This window comes from Onthophagus taurus, chromosome 2 (assembly GCF_036711975.1).
Source record: "Onthophagus taurus isolate NC chromosome 2, IU_Otau_3.0, whole genome shotgun sequence".
NCBI classification, from domain to species: domain Eukaryota; kingdom Metazoa; phylum Arthropoda; class Insecta; order Coleoptera; family Scarabaeidae; genus Onthophagus; species Onthophagus taurus.
Window position 1 is genome coordinate 5,535,319 of NC_091967.1, and position 23,174 is coordinate 5,558,492.

General features: G+C 32.9%; 4 protein-coding genes across 7 annotated transcripts in view; 1 reads left to right on the forward strand and 3 right to left on the reverse strand.

The window, feature by feature from the left end:
* LOC111427531 (heterogeneous nuclear ribonucleoprotein L) overlaps window positions 1-15,443 on the reverse strand; it is an 80,769-nt gene extending 65,326 nt beyond the window's left edge. For all 3 annotated transcript variants that reach the window (XR_011639603.1, XM_023062722.2, XM_071193970.1), the window contains exons 1-4: window positions 15,307-15,443; window positions 10,181-10,294; window positions 4,307-4,392; window positions 3,944-4,040 (exon numbers count right to left, since the gene is read on the reverse strand). Coding sequence is in view for 2 of the 3 variants with exons in the window: in XM_023062722.2 (XP_022918490.1) it covers window positions 3,944-4,040; window positions 4,307-4,392; window positions 10,181-10,294; window positions 15,307-15,393 (384 nt within the window). In the remaining variant the exon portion in view is untranslated. The remainder of the gene's footprint in view (window positions 1-3,943; window positions 4,041-4,306; window positions 4,393-10,180; window positions 10,295-15,306) is intronic.
* Window positions 15,444-15,820: 377 nt separating this feature from the next.
* On the reverse strand, window positions 15,821-18,651 carry LOC111427221 (cytochrome P450 6a2-like). 2 transcript variants are annotated; one of them, XM_071193969.1, is made up of 3 exons: window positions 16,557-18,651; window positions 16,311-16,503; window positions 15,821-16,018 (listed from the first exon to the last, which is right to left on the reverse strand). In XM_071193969.1, the coding sequence occupies exons 1-2, from the start codon at window positions 17,875-17,877 to the stop codon at window positions 16,337-16,339; spliced, it is 1,488 nt and encodes a 495-aa protein (XP_071050070.1). In that variant the 5' UTR covers window positions 17,878-18,651; the 3' UTR covers window positions 15,821-16,018; window positions 16,311-16,336. The 2 variants fall into 2 exon arrangements, with proteins under 2 accessions (XP_071050070.1, XP_022918004.2); XM_023062236.2 differs by lacking the exon at window positions 15,821-16,018 and having other exon boundaries at window positions 16,249-16,503.
* On the forward strand, window positions 18,428-20,254 carry LOC111427219 (probable cytochrome P450 6a13). The gene is made up of 2 exons (XM_023062235.2): window positions 18,428-19,907; window positions 19,958-20,254. Exons 1-2 carry the CDS (start codon window positions 18,587-18,589, stop codon window positions 20,122-20,124), a joined length of 1,488 nt encoding a protein of 495 aa, XP_022918003.2. The 5' UTR covers window positions 18,428-18,586; the 3' UTR covers window positions 20,125-20,254.
* Window positions 20,206-23,164, reverse strand: LOC111427217 (proximal sequence element A Pbp95). Its single transcript, XM_023062233.2, has 3 exons — window positions 22,914-23,164; window positions 22,126-22,861; window positions 20,206-22,074 (listed from the first exon to the last, which is right to left on the reverse strand). The coding sequence occupies exons 1-3, from the start codon at window positions 23,055-23,057 to the stop codon at window positions 20,252-20,254; spliced, it is 2,703 nt and encodes a 900-aa protein (XP_022918001.2). The 5' UTR covers window positions 23,058-23,164; the 3' UTR covers window positions 20,206-20,251.
* Window positions 23,165-23,174: the final 10 nt, after the last annotated feature.

The window sequence follows — 23,174 nt, forward strand, 5'->3', positions numbered from 1 at the left end:
AACCAAGTATATTTAGATAAATATTCACATTTCGTGCTTTAGTACAATTAACGTTGGTTTGGATGAAAATGATGGGCTGGGATATTTCACAATTAATGTTAACTGACAAGATAAATTTCTTTTCATATTTATTGTTATTATTTATCGTCTAATAATTTATTTCACTTTTTGGTAATATTCTATAGTTTTATATATATTATAAGAGAATTATATATCAACAGGTACCATGCAACAGTTAGGGAAAAAGTGCACAGGCCATTTACGCATCGGGTCAACAATCCTATTATGCAAATGTAGTCGTTTACCGTTGACCTTGTAGTCGATCGAATCGGAAGAAAACAGCAGGCAATAATTCGCAACAACAAGCGTGAGTCCACGGCAAACGTCCGTGTTAAAGATCGTTGCGCGATTAGGGCGAACAGCACGCGTTGCTGCCACTAATTTCACGGTCTCCAAATTATTTAATTTAAAAATAAGCCATCGCTAGTCACGCACGTATATACGACACATTCTCCCAGCGCAATTCAAAAAGTCCTCTGTATTATTACGACTTGGAAAATTAACGGGGGAATTCTTTCAGACCTCGTCGAGTCTTTAAATAATTAATACTTTTGTTTTCTATATCACTGTTATAATAAAATTTATGCTATGCTTTTACTTAATTCCTTGCCATATAGGAATTTAAAATATTTACTTATTTCTGATGAGTTTAACGATCGAATCGTGGAATCATAATTTACTTTTTTGTATCTTTGTGACACCAATTGATTTTTCAGATCAGTCATTTCAGAAGTTGGTAACCAGCAAAGCAATAATTATTACGTCTGAACCATTTTTAATTTTTTTTCTGACAATAATTATATTTTGATTGATTGATTTTGAATTAAAAAATTACTTTTTTATAACTATTATTTTATTTAATTCACGTCGCCAGCCTTCTTAAAGGAGAAAAGTCCATTTATCTCCCGTTATTCAATGCCAACATGTATTTTACAGCACAGTAAGCAGGAGATTAAACCAGCGAAACCCGCATCTTATGAATTTTAAACCAAAACTGGCTTCGGCGCCACGAACCCATATAATAAGAAATTATTGGGACGTGAAATGCTGCTACCGCTAACCTTGACATCATAAACGTTTAAAAACAGTTATAAACATATTAAGTTATTCCATAAATGAAATCAGTTCCTTGAATTTTTACTTGGAATCAAATTCAATGTTTTGAATGTATCACGACGCAACATAGCAAAGAAAAATGACACAAAAATATTAACTGTTGAATGCTATACGTGCAAACAACAAACAGTTGGCACACAGTCAAAATAAAACAACTTCAATTAGTGACACGGGAAAAAATTGTATGATAAAATTCGTATTAAAGTAGTAATAATAAAATACTTTAAAAATATAAGGTTCTGTTACATTTAATCTCAAGTTATAAAATCAATATAGTTTCCTGGAAACACAGAAATAACGCTGACCTAAAGGTGAGGTCGCTACAGCACCGCAAACCATGCAGCAATTTATCTTAAATAATCAATCGTAAATTTCTCTATTCTCGAGTAATTTCATTTTGGTCACGATACAATTACACGAAATTGTTCGTGGAGTCTAAACACGAAAAAACTAGTCTAAAAAGAATATTCAGATAATAATTTTATAAAATTATTGTTAAAAACATAAACATAGAACTGAAAAATTAATATTATTTAATTACATTAAATTATTTTCTAATGTAAATGACTCGTTGAGGTTTCATCTCTCAACCATAAACAAATTGGTACCCTTTGCAAATGCTTTTACCTCAGAAACATTGAATATAATTAAATATTTGAACACTTCAGTTAAAGGTTTCAAGTTGAAACGAACTGTGAAGCCCTAGTAATGACTTTTAGAAGTTCAAAGGTCTAACAAATTACAGGAAGGTATAGCAGTTGACACTGGAAACGTGAAATGCTAAGCAAACTACTACAGTTACATTAAAAAGAAACATACTACTCTGCGTCATTTGTACCAACAAAGGAACGGTAGTTAAGAAGCCGAAGTGCGTTACCGACAAGTTTTTCCTGTTGGTACGCGTTTAAACGCATGCACGTTTATGACATTAACCGTCCCCAAAGACATATCTAATTGCTCACAAACGATTTTACGGAGCCGTGGATGTGCACTCTCCTTTAAGATCGTTTACGGCTCTCGGGAGACATCGCGAGCAAGTCACGATCGTGCCGAAAATATAAATTCACCTTTCAGGACTTTTCCATAAAAATATTTCACCACGCGGTTTCCGAGATGATATTTGCATACCACTGGTTGGAACGTAAATAACTACGACCGCAAATATTTCGCAGGTGAAATTCTAGGGCACTTTTTTGAATAAAACTGCAAACGTACAAGGTGATTTAAAAGTTGATTGTAAAATTGAAATTCCAGGTACAAATGTCAAGTTTATTAAATAGAACACCTGTTGGATACATTATACACTCTTAATATTACAATATATACCCCAATTATGTTTTATCGTTTAAAAAAAAAATTAATTCTTTCAATTTACCATAATTTAATTATTGTTCAATTTATATTTCAATTTATTATCTAATATTGGGTTCCCTTTGTTAATCACGATAAATTGTAATTCATCGCGTAATTCAATTTTTTCCATTATGCGTAAATTGCCACGATAAACCAATTGCAACGCAGCCGAGGTGTACAAAAAAAGCGTTACATTACTCGGCAGAGCAAAACGATTCAATACTGGTAAATAACGATTCGTGAGGATAAATTTCGAAATAACGGAGAGTTCTGCCGGTACGGCCAAAGTTCACTTATGTAACATTTCACCAAAAGCATTAATCTAATAGGTTACCTCATCAGAAAATGTCGGAATCGAGCGAAGACTTTCACGAGATATATGGTATGCATCGATATCGTGAAGGTTAACATGCAACAGAAACCACAAGTAATCTGCTTTTACCAATAATTGAAATTTATCGTGGTGTATACTTAGATGAGATGCCAAATTTCCCAGTCTATATATCAAAATTACATAAATACAAAAAAATAATGAAAGCATAGAAGTGGAAATTCAGTTATTTGCAATTATATATCATCGTGTTTAAAACCTGGACTGAAAGAGTCAACTCCACATACATAGAAAATATTCAATTTTTTCGGAAACTGCAAAACAGAAGTATTTATATATTTCACGAGAAAATATTTTTAAAGGCAACGAAATCATGGAAACTATGTTGTGAGAAAACAGCAAAAATGAGGTTCAGTTATTTTCTTTTATTGTTAAAGGTACGAATTACCGCCAAATTTTAGAACAGCTATTGTGTGAGCAGATATAGGGGCCTAAAAGCATTCCGCTTTTAACAAACAAACCTATATAAAAAGACGCGGTTTAGCTAGCGTTGCAAAAAGCTGGCGCGGATCCAGATTTTTTTCTAATGAACGGATGTACACACACGTATCCCATAAGCTATAGTCGCCCACAACAAGGAAAACGTTACGGTAGGTTAGTCACACTTTAGATCGCGCCATCGAACGCCCTCTTCCCGCATAAAAAAAGCTCCGAATGCGATATCGATGCAAAGACGGTTTCGCAATTTCAATTAGCAGGAACAATGGGCGTACAGAAACGATAGTGGCACCAATATGCGCCACTACTTCTAAAATTAAAATGGAACGTTCTCGTTTGTTTGAACCTGGACTACGGTTGTCCTCGGTCAGTTGGCAATTGTAATTTAATTGAATTTATTGCGCTGCCGCGGCGCAGCCCCTGCCGATAAATCCAGCCTTTGGGACGTGCCCTACGATCAGATCCGCCAGTTAGCGATGATATAAGATGCGGTATGGCGACGAATGCATTGACGCGACACTGCCATTTGGCGGAATACGTGCCAAAAGTACGCGACAAAAAACAAGGACACCTGTTGGCACTCACCTTAGCGAAGTCTATCTTCAATGTACAGCACCCGGAGTATATGTCGGCCCCATTTAGTGTGTCTTTCGCTCGAATTGCTGCTTCCACACTGTCAAACGTACGTAATCATTAAGGAAACTAGTTGGGTTGAAACTTGGTAAATTCAAAATTGAACCGTGCATCAGTAATAAAAATTAGGAGAAGAAATAAGCTTTCTTCTCCCAAGCTTTAAGCATGATATTGTTAAATACCAAATTTTGAAAAATTGTAATAAACGACATGTACAATGACTATAATGTAGCATTAACCTGCCGTTAGTTATTGATTTAAAAGTATTGATTGTATGCAAACAGTTAAGTAAAAGTAATTGCATTAAAAGGATATTCCACCATAGCTTGGACGCCGTTCTTTTTGAATATGACGATTCGCAAAACTTGCCCACTGGATTGGCAAATAGTGTGAAGAACATCCTGTAACAAAAACAAATTAAAGAATTAATAACGTATATTTGTTTTATTTTCTTAGATTATTGATATCTTCATAAAATCGGGTCATTCCTTTTAAATAACCTTGTTTGTCACATACTTCATAAATATAACTACATACTAGTACAGATTAGTTTATAATCCTAACAAAAGTTGCAAACAAAGTTTTCTCTCTCGTACGCTGCTACAAAGTTAACATCTCCTTTGCTTTGATCTATACCACGCACAGACAATGAACAGGAACAAAAGGCTTCTCGTTTCTAACGTGAAGCCATGTTTCAATTAGCGTTTACAAGAACGTACGTCAACCTCGATAGACAAGTTGTACTGGGTAAACAACGTCGCGTCAACGACGTATTACTAATAGAAAGTTTATTTTGGTCCCGTGATGTATTACGGCAATTTTGAACTGGTATTTATAATGAATCAATCTATGCTTCACCTGCGCAGAATTAGGGCCAAATTTATTTGATAATGTTTGAAAGTGAGTTTGGGAGTTTTCTCAAACACGTCACTAATGAGAATCTTGCATCCTGGATTCTTAGTATGAAAATGTCGATTACGATAGTGTAAAATCATAAATATTTAGTTTTGAGGCTTGTGTAGTTTATATAGTACATTTTTGTTAAGCATAGAGCGATTTATATTTTATAATAGAAATCAAAATATTTATTATTAGAACGGGTGTAACATTGTTTCGAAAGTTATTTTTTTATAGTGAAACATCGAACAGTTTGTTATTAGAGGTATAACATGCTGATATAAGCTGAAAGTATGAAAACATGAGAGACGCTATTCTAAACCCCTCCAAAAATATGTTTTCTTGGTAGATTGTAAGAATCGAATGGAGAAATGCGACTTTCATACGAATTCCATCCAAACAAATATTACACAATCCCCAAGGAACTCGAAAAGGAAGGTCGGTTATATCCCTCTTCATTCGTCACTATCTCTTTTGGAGGTTAAACATTCCCTCAACGTATTTAGCCACGACAAATAGCAACGTTTTCTGACAGGGCATCTTTGGGATTAAATTTTACATAAACGAACGAACGATATGTTTCACATGGCGGGCTCCGTAAACTAATATCAGTGTCAGGTTGCATGCATGTTTCATATTTAAGCCCCAGCATAAATTTCATGCATATATCGCGCTGGTGTAACTACTTGCTCTATATTTCCGAAATGTCACCACTTCCAAACGAATTCAAGCAACAACTTGAACTTGATGTACAGTACGATCCATAAATGTATGGAGTTACGGAAGAAGGTGTAATTAGGTACATGTTAGCTAACTAACAACTACATGGCGACACTTAAAAAATACGGCACGTTTTTAGTCACGCTATTTTACCGTTATTAACATATGAGAGCGACAACATGATTGATACAATATGTTTTGAAACACCGTCTTTATGTTGAAATTAGGTAGGTAACATAAGATAACATGGATTCAATCAAGGATATTGTGAAAGATGTGACACATAACACAAACTTGAGTGATATCTAAAATAGACATTCGAAAACATTAAATTTGAAATCTGTACCTCGACTCGGTCGGATCTGTTAGAAACAGGTGTCATGCGCTAAAAGCATGATTTGACATGACACAACCACACATCCTAAACATAAATATCCATACAGACCACAATCCATGTTCAAATGTATAGTAAGAGCGGCCGTGATGTATCACGTCATGTCGTAGTGTGACCGATTCACAAACTACGCGAGCTACAAAAATATTTTTCTTCCTTGATATCGAGCCGAAACTATTTATAGTAACCCTGTTTTAGTAAGAATTACATTTCAACACTAAACGTTTTTTAAGAGACTAATAAGTTAGTGACAAAAATACAAATCGATAAAATCAATTAAGAAAACTAAAATACCACTTAACTTGATACACTATCAAGTATCGAAACAAATTTTATAATTTTTGTAGATAAAAATTTTAAGAAAAATGCTTCGTCACTTGTTAATTAACGTTCTTAAATCAACGATAACGATCCGGTAACGCGCAAAACTTCAAATTATTAAAACAGGGAGTGCCATTAATCTGCATGATAACTGCGTAAAATTGAGGGCGATAAATAAGAGTGTCCTAAAAAAACGAACTCGAGATCGTGCGACGGATATTTCTGTGTGAGCACTAATTAAGCAAGGTAATTTATAAGCTGGAAAATCGGTGGTGTAATTTCATATAGCCTACTCGTTTAACTGAATTACCACAAGACGGTAACCGTGATGGTAATTAAAATTAGCCAATCTCTGATTAGTCTAAGTGACATAATTAACTTTCGAGGAGGTGTCGGATTACCAACGGCGTTAAGTTATATTTACCACGGAATTACATGGTGATGTGCCCGTGCTCATCTATTTTCAACGTACCAAGAAGACTGCGCATGTTGTTACATTTTCAATTCAAACTTTACAGAAACTGTCAAGAGGTTAACTTGTTACTTTGAAGCTCATGTCTTAATAGATTAACGTTTCCTTATGTTTTAATTTCCCGTTGAAATTTTTATTTGTTTTAAAAAATATACTCCAATTAAAAAAATAGCCACAACATTCCATTACGAATAAAAATCAATAAAATATCGGGGATCGTTTCCTTATAAGTACCAACATATATCCAAAAGGCAATTTCCAAGAACATGTTCTATGGAAGCTTTACGATAAAGGCTTCTGGAGATATACTTAACCTGCTCATCGTCTTCGAGCACCCCAACGCTTTAATAAAACTTCCGACGTATGATATTTCAAATCAAAATCCTTGAGATATTGGCGTTCAAAAAGAAAAAAACGACATCACATAAAAACTAAAAATAAATTTTTGTAAATTAATCAAACAACTGCAATAAATATCAATAAATAAAAACAACAGCAAAAAAAAAGTAATCTAGGACAACCACACCTACTTTTGACCCACCTTTTCGCTTTTAGATCACCTTATTACCACCAACAATCAGTAAAGACCATATCATACAATTATAAAATTTTATTTAATACGAACATAAAAGCTCCACCACGTTCAAGTGAAACGTCTTGTAATTAGGCGCATAAATCTTCGTAATGCTACTACATCAAGGTACGATAATGTGTAGGTCCGTTATCAATTACTTGTCTTAATGTAATGAAGGTGTCGCAGTAAATATAGCACCAGTTACACCTGACACCATTTTACTTAGCATTGCACTCTTACAAAACTACATGCTTGAGTATTTACGGCTAACGTAGCTGTCCGCGGGAGCCCAACCTCGTATATTGCTTTCATGGACATTAAAGTGCCTCGTGTATTTACCTTGAACATTTAACAAGCGTTTTTGTTGATGTACATGCAATGGATTTCAATTTCATTTCATTTCTTGTTACACGCGTTACTTCAAACGCAAGAAGCCATAATGCTAATGAAACCTATGCATGTCGACGAAAACAATTATTCATTTTTGTACTAGAAATATGAAAATAAATTTAATTTTCACCATCAAAATAAAAGAGATATATTTTTTACTATAAAAAAACTTTTGCTCTTTTTGGAATCCCTTGAGTTTGCAATAAATTCGAGACAATAGCAGGTATTAGTGAGACTATTTCTACAAAGCCGGGGGTTGCGAGTCTCATTTAAAATAAACACTGGTTGGTTGTTAGAGTTAACGAACGGGAGGTAGTTGTAACATAAAAAGTCAAAGTAGCGACGAGCAATTATAGCCGGGAAAATCGTTTCAAGAAAATTATACTGCAACCAGTCAGGAAAAGGTGTGTAATTCGATTTAATCACGGATCGCGTACAATAACATAAATTCCTCGTCCGCTTGTGATTCAGTCAGAACAAACCCGATTTGTACTTAGGGTAATTGGGTCAAATTAAAATTACAATTCTATAAAATAGACTACAACACGTATAAAATAATGTTAGTCCTTTATGAAATTTCGATGGAATTCATTTTAATTACAGCTATTTGAAAATCGTCGAAACTTTATTAGTTTTCGTTGAATATGATCGCAATTATTACATTCGCGGTCAAATAATTTAAATTGAAAAGGTAAAATAAATTATTATGAATGTGTGGGAAAACAAGTAAGCATAACATAAACCGCAACATATTGCACATTTCAGCATAAATTTATAATTTCAAAATCCACTTATTTGTATATATATATTTTCTATATATAATTATAAATTTAATAACATTAAATAGTTACATAAATATTTACAATAATATTTACAACTGAAATTTGTACTAAAATAAACACTCTTCGTACGGATTAGTACCTCCTTTGTTCTAGAAAAATCTTGTCTACTTGTGTGCAACATCGTTGGGCGTCTTATTCGAGAAAAATAAGGCCCCTCAAAAGCAAAGCACGTACACGTAACACCTTTCTCGTACTTGGACAACCGTATTTCTCTTAAATAACCTTAAAGCTCAATGAAAAGAAAACATCCAAGGAGGAAGAATCCCGTCAAGCAATAGTATCATTTTTCTTCTTCCCGTTTCGGTTCTGTATCCATATAGGTCGCAGGCGTAAAAACAACATGGTGCGATTATATAACCGTGCAGCGCGGCTTCTAGGTCCTTTTCAAAAATACTGTTCTATGACCAATACGACCAGACTGCAACGGCACGACCCTTGATGAATTAGTTATGACGCTTTTCATGGTCGTTCCATTAAAGGTTTCTATAGAGAAACTCTAGCGAGTGTTTGTGACGGCGAACCATTAAGAAAAAGAACGACATTTGAAAACCTTTAAGTATTACGTACGAATTGCGAATGTTAATTACCGATGGTTGCAGTATTTCAATTTATATGTATATTTCAAAAGGTAAATCGATAAGCTGAAAAATTATTTTAAAATAAAATATGAAAATACTAAAATTTGCATTAACAGAATTCAATGGCGGTTTTCATTTGGTTCAAAAATAATGGAAGAAATGAAAATACCCAAAATACGAAGATGGCAATACATGGAACTGCAAACATTGAAACTCAGACCACGTAGCTATTTAGTACTTCCATTGCGGTTTGAAAAATACTTTGATTTGAAAACTTATTGTTACGAATACATTTGTAACCTCAAATAAACACAACTGTGAGTACAAAATGAAATTATCAACTCTGAACGGCACGTTTATGCGACATATGAGAGGAGTTTAAAAGACTTCTTAGATAGTTTAAGTTAAGCGATTCTACTTAGGGTTCTACTTACGACATTCTTAATACCGAACGGATGGATTTGTAAATGACTTGGAAAAGGGCAAACATCTTCATTTGCTATCTGATTTATCTATAAGATGCAAGAAGATGGCAGCAATAGAATCATCTTCAAATAAACTGGTATTATAAAATAGAATTGTTTCTTTGTTAACACGTAGTTGGTACTAACACTAACCAAATCAAAACGATTTATAAATTACCAAATATTTCTTAATATCCGTTACGATATTTTCTATTAGTAATCAGAAAATCGTAATTAACCGGTTGATTTTCATGCTTTCGATTTTTGTCATAGCCGAGCGATCTACTAACATTCATGAGTCACCGTAAATTCGCACGATGTGGTATTTGAAAAGGTTAAGGTTTCGTTATTAGAACTATAATCGCCTCATTTCTGTACAACACGATTAAAAGATAAATAGTAACTTGCATAGCTTTTAAAATATGTGACAACTTGTTTTGGGATTATATCTAATCCTTATACTCACCGTTATAATTTATTTAAGTTATCCTTTAAAGTTATTTAATTGATTTCCTTATTTTTAAAGAGATTACTTACCACAGTAATGGGATACATTGGATTGATGATAGTAAATAGTAACACATGATTTGGCTTAGATTCTTCTTGTCGTTTCCTACGAGGTTCTTCTGTTGCATAATTACTGGTATGAACCTAAAACAAAAATATATATTAAGTATATAAAAAAAAATTCTTACGGAAAAGGGACAATAATTAAATACTTGTATGTAAACATGTTTGCAATGCAAACTATTTTAAGATCAAGTAACCCCTAATAAAACTCACACAACCGCTAATCGAGTTGCGGTTTACTCACGTCAGGTTTAATTACTAACTCTACCTTTTTAGCTACTTACGTAAGACTCATTCATCGATAACTTCTTGAATGATGTGAGATGTACTACTTTATTCACTTCTTAGAAAAGTAATAATGTTGAGAGAAATTTTATTAATATCAAAAATTTTAAAAAATGGTTATGTTGCCAAGGTATTTAAGTAAATAAATCAAGAATTCTCAACAATGATAAATGATCCGGTTAAAGTCGACCAATTATCGTTAAACCAGCATAACAACACCTGCGAGGAACTTTTAAGAAACATCAAACTTCTTTAGAATGCATCAACTGTCACAGGGAACGTCTAAAGTTGTTGCCACTGGACAAGGTTGATCCTTGCAAAAGCTCGCAAGCGAAAAGTAATTTTCTGGTCATTAAAGTGACTAATTGCATCTCGAATATGCAAAGGTCCGCCGGGCTATATATAACACTCTAATTTAGTCGCAGTGATTGACAGCCACGTGATCGAGCCGTACCTTTGCGCTTAAAACACTAAAAATGCATCTAAAATTAGATCAAAATGTTACCCGAACGTTTTACTTTACAAGTCTGGCCAGCCCAGGGATACAGTTGCATTAGATAAACATCGAAAAATAAACACTTAAAGAAATTAAATAAAGTTAGAACATTACATAATTTTATCCAGTGTGTTATCACAATTTTAAATTACATGAAAACTGTATTACTTTAATTTAAAATTAGTTGCATCACAGCTCAATATCAAAAAAACATTTCACTTAGCGATAAACAAATCAATATTTTCTAGCGAACATAATTGCTCGTAAGCACATTTATTCTCTGATTGCAGTCTACAAATACAGATTTATCAAGTTCGAATATTTTATGGCATCTCAAGTGTTATATCAATAAAGTTATCGGCATTATGATAGGTATTCCTGGTACGATAACTACTCACCGACAATAACATAATATAATATCGGAGAAATGAGGTCGAATAATCTGAGATTATAGCAGATAAAAAACGAATCAATTTCGTTCCGGTTCCTTAATTAATATTTATTGTATGAATATTAATTATTAATCGCAATTAAGATCCCACTTAGTAAAAAGAAAAGTAATACACGGTCAACGTGATACAGTTGCTGCATTCACCGGGTGACCTTTTACTTACTTTCACAACCAGGCGTTACCAGTTCGTATTTCTTTGTTGTACCTACAATAAACCAGCTTCTTTTTCGCTCTTTTTTATAATCCTCGGATATTGGATGACTGGCCAATCATGATGCCATCGTGGATTCTTTTTAACTACTCAACCGTAAAAATCCGTGGGAACCAGAAGCAAGAATTTAATTTTAATAACTTCAATAAATTAAACGTATTTAACATTCATTTAATTACCATCTATTAAATAGAGATCTGTGATATCAATATTAATGCGTTTCCATCTATACATTAATTTCCGATAACACATTTCACTATCTATAGCAATTTGTTTCGTTAGACACTATATATTTTAAAAGCTAACTTTTGTTTTCTCAACAGATTTAACACCAAAACCAAATGGATTATTTAATTTCACCCAGATCCAATAAACTTGAAGGTAAGTATTAACATTAAATTTGGATTGATGCCAATTTGTGTTCAAGTCTGGTTTGCTACCGCGTGAATGAGTCATTTTGATTTTTAGGATTGCACGCATAAATTCTTCAAATGAATAAACTTCTCAATTATAGATTTTTTTGTGAAAGGTAATAAAATTATAAAAAAGTATAACATTGAACTAGACATAACATATAAAGAAATCTGTACTTATATATATAGTTTCACGAATGAATAATTCAGATAAAACTTATAAATTCTTACTTCTTGCATGTGCTTCATGCAAAGCGTGGGTTCAAATACCTCTATAATTAGTTATAAAACACGTTGTAATTTACATTTATAAAACCATTAATGAGGAATTTTTAGATACTATTGGTATTTATGTTTTCTATTATCAAATCTCTTCAAGAAACACTTAATTAAACAGGATCTAGTTAATGTACAGGTTGAATCAAAAGTTTCTATTTCATAATAATAATTTTCTTTGATCGTTTGAGGCAAGCTTTGACTCGTACACCAAGATCAGTCACTGTACCAGACGAAGCTGGTACAGTACAGCCGAAAATACCGGTTTTTGCTCAAAAGGTACCACCAGTTAAAAATGTTTAAAAACCAGTAAAATAAATGTAGAAGTGGGGTGAAAGATTCACTTGTAACAACTTGTTACATTAATTGTACAGCAGGTACAATGCGATCTCGCACATCAGGATCACAACGTTTCAACATTCCAACTATTCAAGCTATAGCTACAACTGTTGTGTCAAAGCTTTGAACTTACAATCCCTAGGTTGCGTTCACAACGCTTACTCGATTCACCCAGGTTTAACCCTAGTCGTTCATAATGACATCCATGTGGACAACATATATAATAATGGATGTCATTATGAACGACTAGGGTTAAACCTGGGTGAATCGAGTAAGCGTTGTGAACGCAACCCTATAATTGTTGCTATCCGAAGGCAAAACAGGAAATGATTCAAGAATTAAGTCGAAAGAGTAGATGGTCAAATGACTTGGAGAATAAGGAACGGCAACGCTTCAAAGCGTAAGAGATCTGAAGGTTTAAAGAATAATTGTGCCGAAAGAAGTCATAAGTAGAAAAAAAGTGATGAAGAAGGACATCAAATAAAGAGGGCAATTATATAAAGTGCTCGAAAGAACTTAAATGATTACAACTTAAAAAAACAAAAATAATGGATGTGGTTGGTTAGATAAGCCATCTTGTTACTTTACTATAAAGTAAATGTAAAATTATTGAACGAGGGCAAAAAGAAATTTGTTTATTACGGGAATTTATACCTGATTGAAACATTTCCCAAATACTGGCACTGGTGTTCTATCAATACATCTTTTTCATACACCTGAACATCATTTATGCCATTTTGATAGTAAAATATGCCACAAAATAAATTTGATAAGCCGGAGTTACTTACTAGGAGCAACCACTACCACCAACGGATGACCAGAAAAATGTATCGTTATAAGAATAACATCAATAGAGAGGATGGTATGAAGCTTAGCAGAATCACTCCACGCCGAACATGGAAAAACGTTTTAAAAAATTGTAATGAATTAATTTACTAAATATCTCGAAAACCAAACGAATTGAAGATATGAACTATACAGAAATGTCCACAAAACTCGGGTCAAGAATAACTCCATTGTATTATTCATGCCCGCAGACTTTCATTCATTGCAATCTTTTCATACTCGTACAAAGTTTTCACGCTGTTGACGAGCTTAAACTCGTTCATTACGGTCTTAACAAGTCCTCGCTTTTCTAATTCTCAACCACTACGATCACTGTTTCAGTAAATTAAAGGGATTACTTTTCATTAAGCCCAGGACTTCCCACTTTGATGAATGTATCCATTTAGATGTGCTGATTTGGACTCGGATAATTTTTCAGTTTTCAACACTAGCGTCGTCACCTATAATTCCGGTTGAACTTAAAGTTATAGATGGATTAATTTTCAGGCACACATAAACGTCAATTTCAAATCTACTTAAATCAACATTTTAAATTTTAAGAAAACTTCGTCGATATATACAACATTAGAAAAGAAATAAATCACAAAGGTATTTGAAATAAAGTTCAAAGTAAAATCAAGGTAAACTTCAACGCAAAAATAACTAACCCCAATTTGAAATAATAACAAACATATATTATGACAACGTTCCCAGTTTTTGAATGATTATTTGTATTCAGCAAAAGCCTCTACAGAAGATTTTAAAATTTTATTTGATACATTCTTCCTTTTTATGTGAAAATCATTCCCGTCGCATAATAAACTTTGGCGTCGAAGCATTCTTATTCTTTAATGAATCTTAAATAAACTACAAAAAAAATTAATTATAAAAGCAGTTTTTATTTTATTTATTTATGTTTTTATAGAAATCCATTATATGTATATTTCACTTCAAATAAACATCGCATATAACTCAATGATCTTTAGCATGGTACAAGATATGTAGTTAAAAAAACGATAAGGACTTAGCACGAAATTTGGCTAAGAGCCAAAATTACACATGCAGGTACTTCACGATGTTACGAAACATCGAAACGCACTGTTTACGTTTTAGAAAAATAAATTTAGTTGCTAATTTTGAAAACCATTTATCGCACTTTTTAATACACTTTTTTAAACTTGATGGCATTCGTGTTAAAAATAGAAAATCACAACCTGACGTGAAGTGCATTGCATTCTTGTTAGCCTTGATAGGTCATTGCCTAGAAAACAAACTCCGTATGCAAAGGCAAAGACTACAGAGTTAATTTACTTACTTCCACATCTCCGCAGATGAAGATGTAACTCCTCTAATAGATGTGCCGTTTTAAAAGAAGAACGGAGCGAAAATAGCGGGATTATTAAACATTTTTGTATGGAAAGTATCGATATTATTGGGAAGATGTGGCAACTCTTGATATTTAAACTCAAAGATCGATATTCACTAGCTGTCAAAACACCGGCTGTTTTTGTATTAACTTTTAAATTATCAACTTGGAATATATCGTAAACAAAACTTTCTAACACTTGTCACGCATTATAGGTTAAAACTAACGTACCCCACATCATTTTAACAACGAACGATAACCAGTCACATTAAAAAGTAATTGATAATTCATCAAAATAAGCAGGAGATAATACAAAACAGTGATTGGAAAAGAACACCCGGCAGTGACACTTAAGATACCGTCCTCATAAACGGATTTTTTTAATTTTCGGAATCTTCGAACGTTTTTGTAACGCTAACAGGAATACTTACTCTGTTATTAGATGAGTCCACATCCGTTCTCTGTCGTTTATTCAGCGGTCCGTCTCCATTGAACGCCATTTTGATATAACCGAGCATACGAAATTCAACCTACCGCTACAACGGCACGCGCAGCACTGTCAATTTTTTCAGCGTCGGCCGATGCGATGCGATGCTCGCCTGTTGTCCCACTCTGACAACGAAAGACAACGCCATCTCTCGGTTATCACGGAAACTGATATTGAATGCAGTTTTCGTTCGAAAATTTTATTTAAATAAAATCAATAATTCACCACCTGCTACTGAATCTACTAAAATCAAGATATTAGAAATCTATTATTGCTATGATACATTTAGAAATAATTTTTTATTTGCTACTCTGCCCTGAAAATTTAAGTTGGCTACACAAATTTCTAATGAACAATCTTAATTTATTATAATTAAAATAATAAACACAGTAATTGCTTGGAATTTTATATTGATTTGATGTAAAATTAATATATATTTAATCTCATTTTAATTTATCTTATTTTTATTTTAAATTTGATATTTCAATGGCACCAACACTAAAAAAATTAAAAAAAAAATCATAACTTCATTTGATTCAAACTCTAACTTGTTAGTTTTGTAATATTTATTGAAGTTATTATGTTAGATGAAGATTCCATGGTGTTGGCAGAATGTCATGGGATAGTTTTTAAAGTTTCAAACGTTGGAAGTTATGCTTAAAGTGAAACAAATATACTGCATTAGTTTTGATAACCACAGTCAACGAATGTTGGTTAAGTCTAGTTAAGGAGTGTTGGGTAAGATTATGAACATTGTATAATGTCATGGATCAGTTATGTTTACTAAAGTTAATAACCTTCAAGTAAGAAATGTTAGGAAAGGTTAATTTTTTATAATGTTGGGTAGGGTTGAGGAACAAGATTAGTCAAAATGATTACTCAAATGTCCAGGTTAACAATTTTCGAAAGGTGGCAACACCTTTATTAATTTAACATGAAAATACTAACATTTTTTTGTGATAAACACTGGCTATTTAATTGACCTTTTCTGTTCTTAGAATTATCGGATCTTTACCAGACAAAACCGCAGTATTACCTGCAAATTGCATGTGATATTTAGTGGAAGAATGAGGAAAGACCTTGAAATTCTTTAACAATAAACAAAGAGCAACTTTAGTTTGCATTACACCAAATCTCAGACCTACAAAAAATAAATAATTTATATATAAATCTTTATTTTTACGTTTAAATTACCAATACAAATCCTTGGACCTTCTCCAAATGGTAAATATGAATACGGGACAATATTATGCTTATTTTCGTCTGAAAATCTTTCTGGGTCGAATTTTTCAGGATTTGGGAAATACTCTTTATCTTTGTGCATTCCCAAAACGCTTATCAAAACTTTTGTTCCTTTTTCAACAAGAACTCCGTTTGGAAGAGTACAATTTTGTGTACAGCGCCTTGGAAGTGTATGTACTGGGGGATATTTTCGTAAAGTCTCGTTAATCACTTGCTCTAAATATTTCATTTCTGTAATTCCATCATAAGTAATTTTACCATTATTTTCCTTTATTTTTGTTCGAATTTCCTCTCGTAATTTATCTTGTATGTTTTGATGACGTGCTAATTCGTATAAACAAAACGATGCGGTGGTTGAAGATGTTTCAAATCCAGCTGCGAAAAATACAAATGCTTGAGCGGCGATTTCTTCGGTTGTCATTGGCGCTTTTCCTTCTGCTTTGGCAGAATCTTGCATGTTTATTAAAATTTGCATGAAATCATTCCTGGTGATATTTTCTGTTCGTCGACAGTTGATCATATCGTTTACAACACCCATAAAAAAATCCGTTACATCTGGTTCGACTATATGTAATTGCAATAATTTTACAATACTAGGTGGAAGATTAAAAAGTCTTCTTAAAGTAAATTTTATATTTGGCGTTAAAACTTTTTTCCCATAAGTTCTAAATTCAGCGTTTGGATTTGTAAAGCTATTACAGTCTAATCCGAAAGCACAAGAACCAATTACGTCAGTGGTATAACACGCCACGGTATCTTTAATATCTAAGGGTTTTCCATTTTCGGTGCATTCAAAAACAAATCTTTCAAGTTGCTCGCCGCAGTCTAACATAGTTTGAAACATCATCTTCATTTTTCCAGATGTAAAAGTTGGAGTGAGTTTCACTCTCATATCACGCCATCTTTTTCCTTCTAAATTGAATAAGTGGGCCAATAACGGTTCTTCCTTTTCGTCGATATTGCTACCGTGGCTGTTGAAGCTTTGAAATTGTTTGTTTACGACCGTTTTAACAGCATCTGGGTGAGCTAGTAATAACATTGGAGTTGTCCCCGCATAAAAACCACCATATTGGACACGCATAGATTTAAATGTTTCGTACATTCGTACCATTTTTTCGATGCCTTTTCCATCGAATGGATTACCAAGATTTCCAAAGGGAATTTTTGGTTTTATTGTTACTATTCCCTTTTTTTCCCAGTATTGATACGATTTTTTATAATACAAGTATAGCAACAAAATTATTGTTGGAATTACAAACCAAAAAATTTCCATCACTAAAAACTTCTTAACACAAATAATTTATTAATTTCACCTCAGCGTCTAAACGTCGATCTTTACTTAACGTAGTCTTCGTTATCGCAGAGGTTATTATTCCAATAATGATAACAATAAAATTGCGTTATGATTGCGATAAAAATATATTTATATGTTTTCAATTAGATAACAATTGATTCACTCTATGGTGACATTCGGTTAATTTCTAAGGAGAAATTGCTCAGTCTAAATGACACTTCACTTTCTGAACAGCCCGTTCGCTGTTTATAAAGTGTTTACTGTTATTTGTAATTATGATAGTGCGCAAATTGTATCTTAACTTGCATGAAATTTTAATGTATCCATCTTTGGGCTAAAAGCTGTGTACTGAGCATATTTTCTTATACCTCTGTAATCAATACTAAAATTGGATGTTCGAAGTAATAACCCTACACGAGTTATTACTACTTCACCAGCTCTCACACAGATAGTCAAAAAAATAATAACACCTTTTTCACATAATCAAAATCACTATCAGCTAGTTGGTTTATTAAAAATAAAAACATGTATCGCAAGTCACGATTACAAGTTGATCATTAGACAAACAACAATGACCTCGGCGTAAACCACGCTACGTTAAATACAGATCAACGTTCAGAGGCTGAGCAGTGTTATTAAGACATTGACCGTGTAAAGAACAACAACTTAATCCGTTAAACTTTTAGTGATGGGGATTCTTTGGTTTGTAATCCCAACAATAATATTATTGTTGTATACGTACTATAAAAAATCATTTCAATATTGGGAAAAAAAAGGAATAGCAACAATAAAACCTAAAATACCCTTTGGAAATGTTGGTAACCCATTCGATGGCAAAGGAATTGAAAGAATGGTGCGTATGTACGAAACATTTAAATCTATGGGGGCCCAATATGGTGGTTTTTACGCGGGAGCGTCACCAATGTTGTTATTAATTCATCCAGACGCAGTTAAAACGATTGTAAATAAGGATTTTCAAAGTTTCAACAGTCACGGTAACGTTTTCGACGAAAAGGAAGAACCGTTATTGGGCCACTTATTCAATTTAGAAGGAAAAAGATGGCGTGATATGAGAGTGAAACTAACGCCAACTTTTACTTCTGGAAAAATGAAGATGATGTTTCAAACGATGTTAGATTGCGGCGTGCAACTTGAAAAGTTTGTTCTTGAATGCAACGCAAGTGGAAAACCGTTAGATATTAAAGATACCGTGGCGTGTTACACCACTGACGTCATTGGTTCATGTGCTTTTGGATTGGAGTGTAATAGCTTCACTAATCCTAACGCTGAATTTAGAAATTACGGGAGAAAAATTTTTACACCAAGTATAAAATTTACTTTACGAAGACTTTTAAATCTTCCACCTCGTATCATAAAATTATTACATTTACGTGTACTTAATCAAGATTTGTCTGATTTTTTCATCGGCGTGGTAAACGACACCATCAATTATAGACGGACACAAAACATCACAAGAAATGATTTCATGCAAATTTTAATGAATATGCAAGACTCCGCAAAAGCAGAAGGAAAAGCAGCGATGACCACGGAAGAAATTGCTGCACAAGCATTTGTTTTTTTCTTAGCTGGGTTTGAAACATCATCAACCACCGCATCATTTTGTTTATACGAATTAGCCCATGATCAAGATATACAAGATAAATTACGCGAGGAAATTCGTTCGAAAATAAAAGAAAATGGCGGTAAAATCACTTATGATGGAATCATGGAAATGAAATATTTAGACCAAGTTGTTAACGAGGCTTTACGAAAATATCCACCAGTCCATGTCCTTCCAAGACGATGTACCGAAAATTGCGTTCTCCCAAACGGAGCTCTTATTGAAAAAGGCACAAAAGTTTTCGTAAGCGTTTTAGGAATGCAGAGAGATGAGGAATATTTTCCAAATCCTGAGAAATTCGATCCAGATAGATTTTCCGAAAAAAATAAGCATAATATTGTTCCTTACACATATTTACCGTTTGGGGAAGGCCCAAGAATTTGTATTGGTAAGTTTGATCCCAATATAAAGTTTTTTTACTAATTTATATTATTTTAGGTTTAAGATTTGGAGTGATGCAAACAAAACTTGCTATGTGTTTATTATTAAAAAATTTCAAGTTATTTCCTCATTCTTCCGTTAAATATCCCTTGCAGTTTGATAGTAATTCTGTGGTTTTATCTGGAAAAGACCCTATTATTCTTACAACCGAAAAAGTTAATTGATAACCATCACTAATCACAGAAGTCGAAATTGGTTCCCATGGACTCTGGACTGGTAACAAAAGTGATAGAAATAATAAAAACTTTGTTATTAATACTCTTTATTTATTAGAAAATAAACTAAAAAAAATTATTTTTTTCGTAATTCATTCAACAGCACTTCTTCACATTTCTTAATATCTTCACGTAACTTCTCATTATCACACTCCAACTTAATTTTCTTCTTAGGTTGTTCAGTATAAACATTCTGTTCATTACTATCATCGATTTCTATACAAATCTGATTTCCTTTCGTTTCAATTAACTTGTCTGTACATGCTTCAGGTTCACTTTCATTCGCATTGCATTTATTGCTTGTTTTGTTAAGTTCTTTTTTTAATAATTTTGCTTTAAACATCAAATCTATTTTGGTAGTATCTTTCTTAGGACGTCCGACTTTTCTTTTTGGAGGTTGTTTCTGCGGACGATTCGTAAACGTCCTAACAGATGGTTGAATTCCGGACATAATTGCCGGCCATTTAAATAAACTTTTTAACCGAAAAGCAAATTCTTCCTGTTCCGAAACAATTAAATTCCGAACGATAGGGTCACAAAGATTAATTTGGGCATTTAAAGAATTTTTAATCATATTTTTAGCAACGGTAAAACTCGTAGCATTCATTGTTTGCGTCAATTTAGATTTACATCTTTCATAATTTAATAATAAACCTCGCATACCAACCAACGTGTTTAAATTAGGCGGTAAAATCATAGAGTCAAAATGTTTAAATTCAACTTTAATCACTTTCTTTTGAGGGCCGTTCAATTCTTGCGAATGTTGAGCGTAAACGTTTTGAAATACGTTTGTTAATATTTGTTTATCTAATGAATCTAAATTTGAAATCGAGTTTAATTCTGTTTGGGAGGGTACAACTAAAACCGCGCGCATTATCGCTAATAAAGATTTCACTGTAGCGCAAATTGTCGTGATATTTGAGCCGGGAATTTCTTTAGCCGTTCTTAATCTGTGGGTACTTTGAAAATATTGAATCAACTCATCATCGACCATTGAATTTACGTAACGGACTTTAGCTTTTCTTCCTGGTTTTACACCATTTGTTCTTATTTTTTCCGTTATTTCTTTTAAAGTTGGGATTGTTGTACTTGTTTTGTACATATCCGCTATTTTTCGGATTAATGTAGTGTTTAGAGTTGATTTTTTAGTTTCATCTTTTCTAGGAATATTCTCGATTGTTTTATTTTTATTGCTTTCTAACCATTTATTTAAGTGATGGTATCTGTGTCTAAAATGAGCAGCATTTCTTGTAGGAACTTCTTCAACAAGAAGTTGCCACTTTTTGGGTCCATGACATTTTACATGTTGCATTATTGCGTTATCTTCTAATAAAGACCAACTTCCGGTTTTCATAACTGAGTAATTTAAATAACTAGTGTATCTATATGACACTTGTATTTTACTCCTATACGGGATATATTCACAAATGGTATTATAATTAGCCCCAAATTTCCGTACTAAAATCAATAAAAGGATGTCTTCCTCCAGGGTAAAGGGACCCCGTTTTTGGCATTTGGTTTTATTTAAATAAACGGTATATCGGTTATATAATTGTTTTTTAAGTCTATTTGAAAAATGTTCAGCAACTTTCGTCCAAGGGATATAATTACCAATACGATATGCGTTTACAGCCCTAATTAATTGCGTGTCTTCGTCGACATCAAATCTACCTACATCAACTGAATTCATTAGCTTTTCACGAAATTGTATGCAAACTGTATACGCTGATCGATTTGTGCCCAATTCCTTTGCTATTGTATCCCAATCTTGGAATTCGTGTGCTTCAGCTAATTCATTTAATTTTTTGTTTTCAGAATCTGTCCATTTTGCACTTTTATTAATTGAAGGATGTAAGAACATATTCCACATTCCTTCACATCCGTGTGATGAGTGCTTACCTAATTAATATTTATTTAATATCTTTACACATTCAAATTTTTCATAATTACCTGCTAAATCCTGAGTTGAAATTAGAAGCCAATCAATAATGCCATTCTTCAAATCAGGGACACTCACATTCTCATTCTGTTTCAATGTCTCAACTTCTTTCTTCAAATCATTAATTTTCTCCATAATTTTATTCACATCAGAACCTTTGTATTCCTTTTTTACTCTTAATAAGTCAGATATTTTCTTATTAGTCTCTTTAATTTGATATTGATTATACTGAAAACATACGGCTCTTTTAAGTATAGTTTGATCTTGAACGGTCCATCTTCCTGAACTATTAGTTAGATAATGATTTGTAATTTTGCGCCGTTTAGCATCTTCATTAAGAGTACAAGAATATTTCATGCCTGATTTATAAAAATATGGGTGGTGCATTCTATTTTTGGGTACACCTTTGTACAATTGTTTCTCTTCCCTTTTAACACGCGCCTCTTCGTTTAGTTTTGTTATATGCCCCAAGACTTCTTTGTAGGACATGTAAAGCTTGTACAAGATTGATTTTAAATTAATATTTTTTGCCCGATTTAAAACTAATAAATGCTTTAATTTAGGATTTTTACATGAATTGATTACATTGATTTCTTCGCTTGATAAATGAGGCTTAATTACATTAAAACTTTTGCTTATTTTGAGACAATCCACAGCAAGATATTCTTCTTCTGCTAAATGGAGTTTATCTTCCGATATATTCTCAATGGTTGTTAAAGACGAATCACTTTCGTATCCATCAGACTCCTATAAACAATTTTTAAATCATGTTTTAAAAACAATTAGTGTTAATTTTTACCTCATCTTCATCGCTGATGTTAAAGTTCAAATCAAAATCTTCTTGTACTTGTTCTTTTTCTTGCTCAAGGACAGCTTGTAATTTTCTAACATCTTCAATGTTAGTATCCATCATTTCTTTATCTTCCGCAACCGACCCAGCCATTATATTTCTTTATTGGAAATCAAGAACAAACTTTTCTACACTTTTCTAATCGACAAATCGTAAAAAGTGAGGTTAAATACGTTTATTATGGGTAGTTTTCAAATTTAACCTTAAACT

Coding starts and splice junctions, on each gene's coding strand:
- LOC111427221 (XM_071193969.1), bottom strand. CDS start 17,877: ATGGAAATTTTTTGGTTTGTAATTCCAACAATAATTTTGTTGCTATAC. Junction 16,504..16,556: donor AGGTCCAAGGATTTGTATTG/GTAATTTAAACG, acceptor TATTTTTTGTAG/GTCTGAGATTTGGTGTAATG.
- LOC111427219 (XM_023062235.2), top strand. CDS start 18,587: ATGGGGATTCTTTGGTTTGTAATCCCAACAATAATATTATTGTTGTAT. Junction 19,908..19,957: donor AGGCCCAAGAATTTGTATTG/GTAAGTTTGATC, acceptor ATATTATTTTAG/GTTTAAGATTTGGAGTGATG.
- LOC111427217 (XM_023062233.2), bottom strand. CDS start 23,057: ATGGCTGGGTCGGTTGCGGAAGATAAAGAAATGATGGATACTAACATT. Junction 22,862..22,913: donor ACATCAGCGATGAAGATGAG/GTAAAAATTAAC, acceptor AATTGTTTATAG/GAGTCTGATGGATACGAAAG. Junction 22,075..22,125: donor TTCAACTCAGGATTTAGCAG/GTAATTATGAAA, acceptor AATATTAATTAG/GTAAGCACTCATCACACGGA.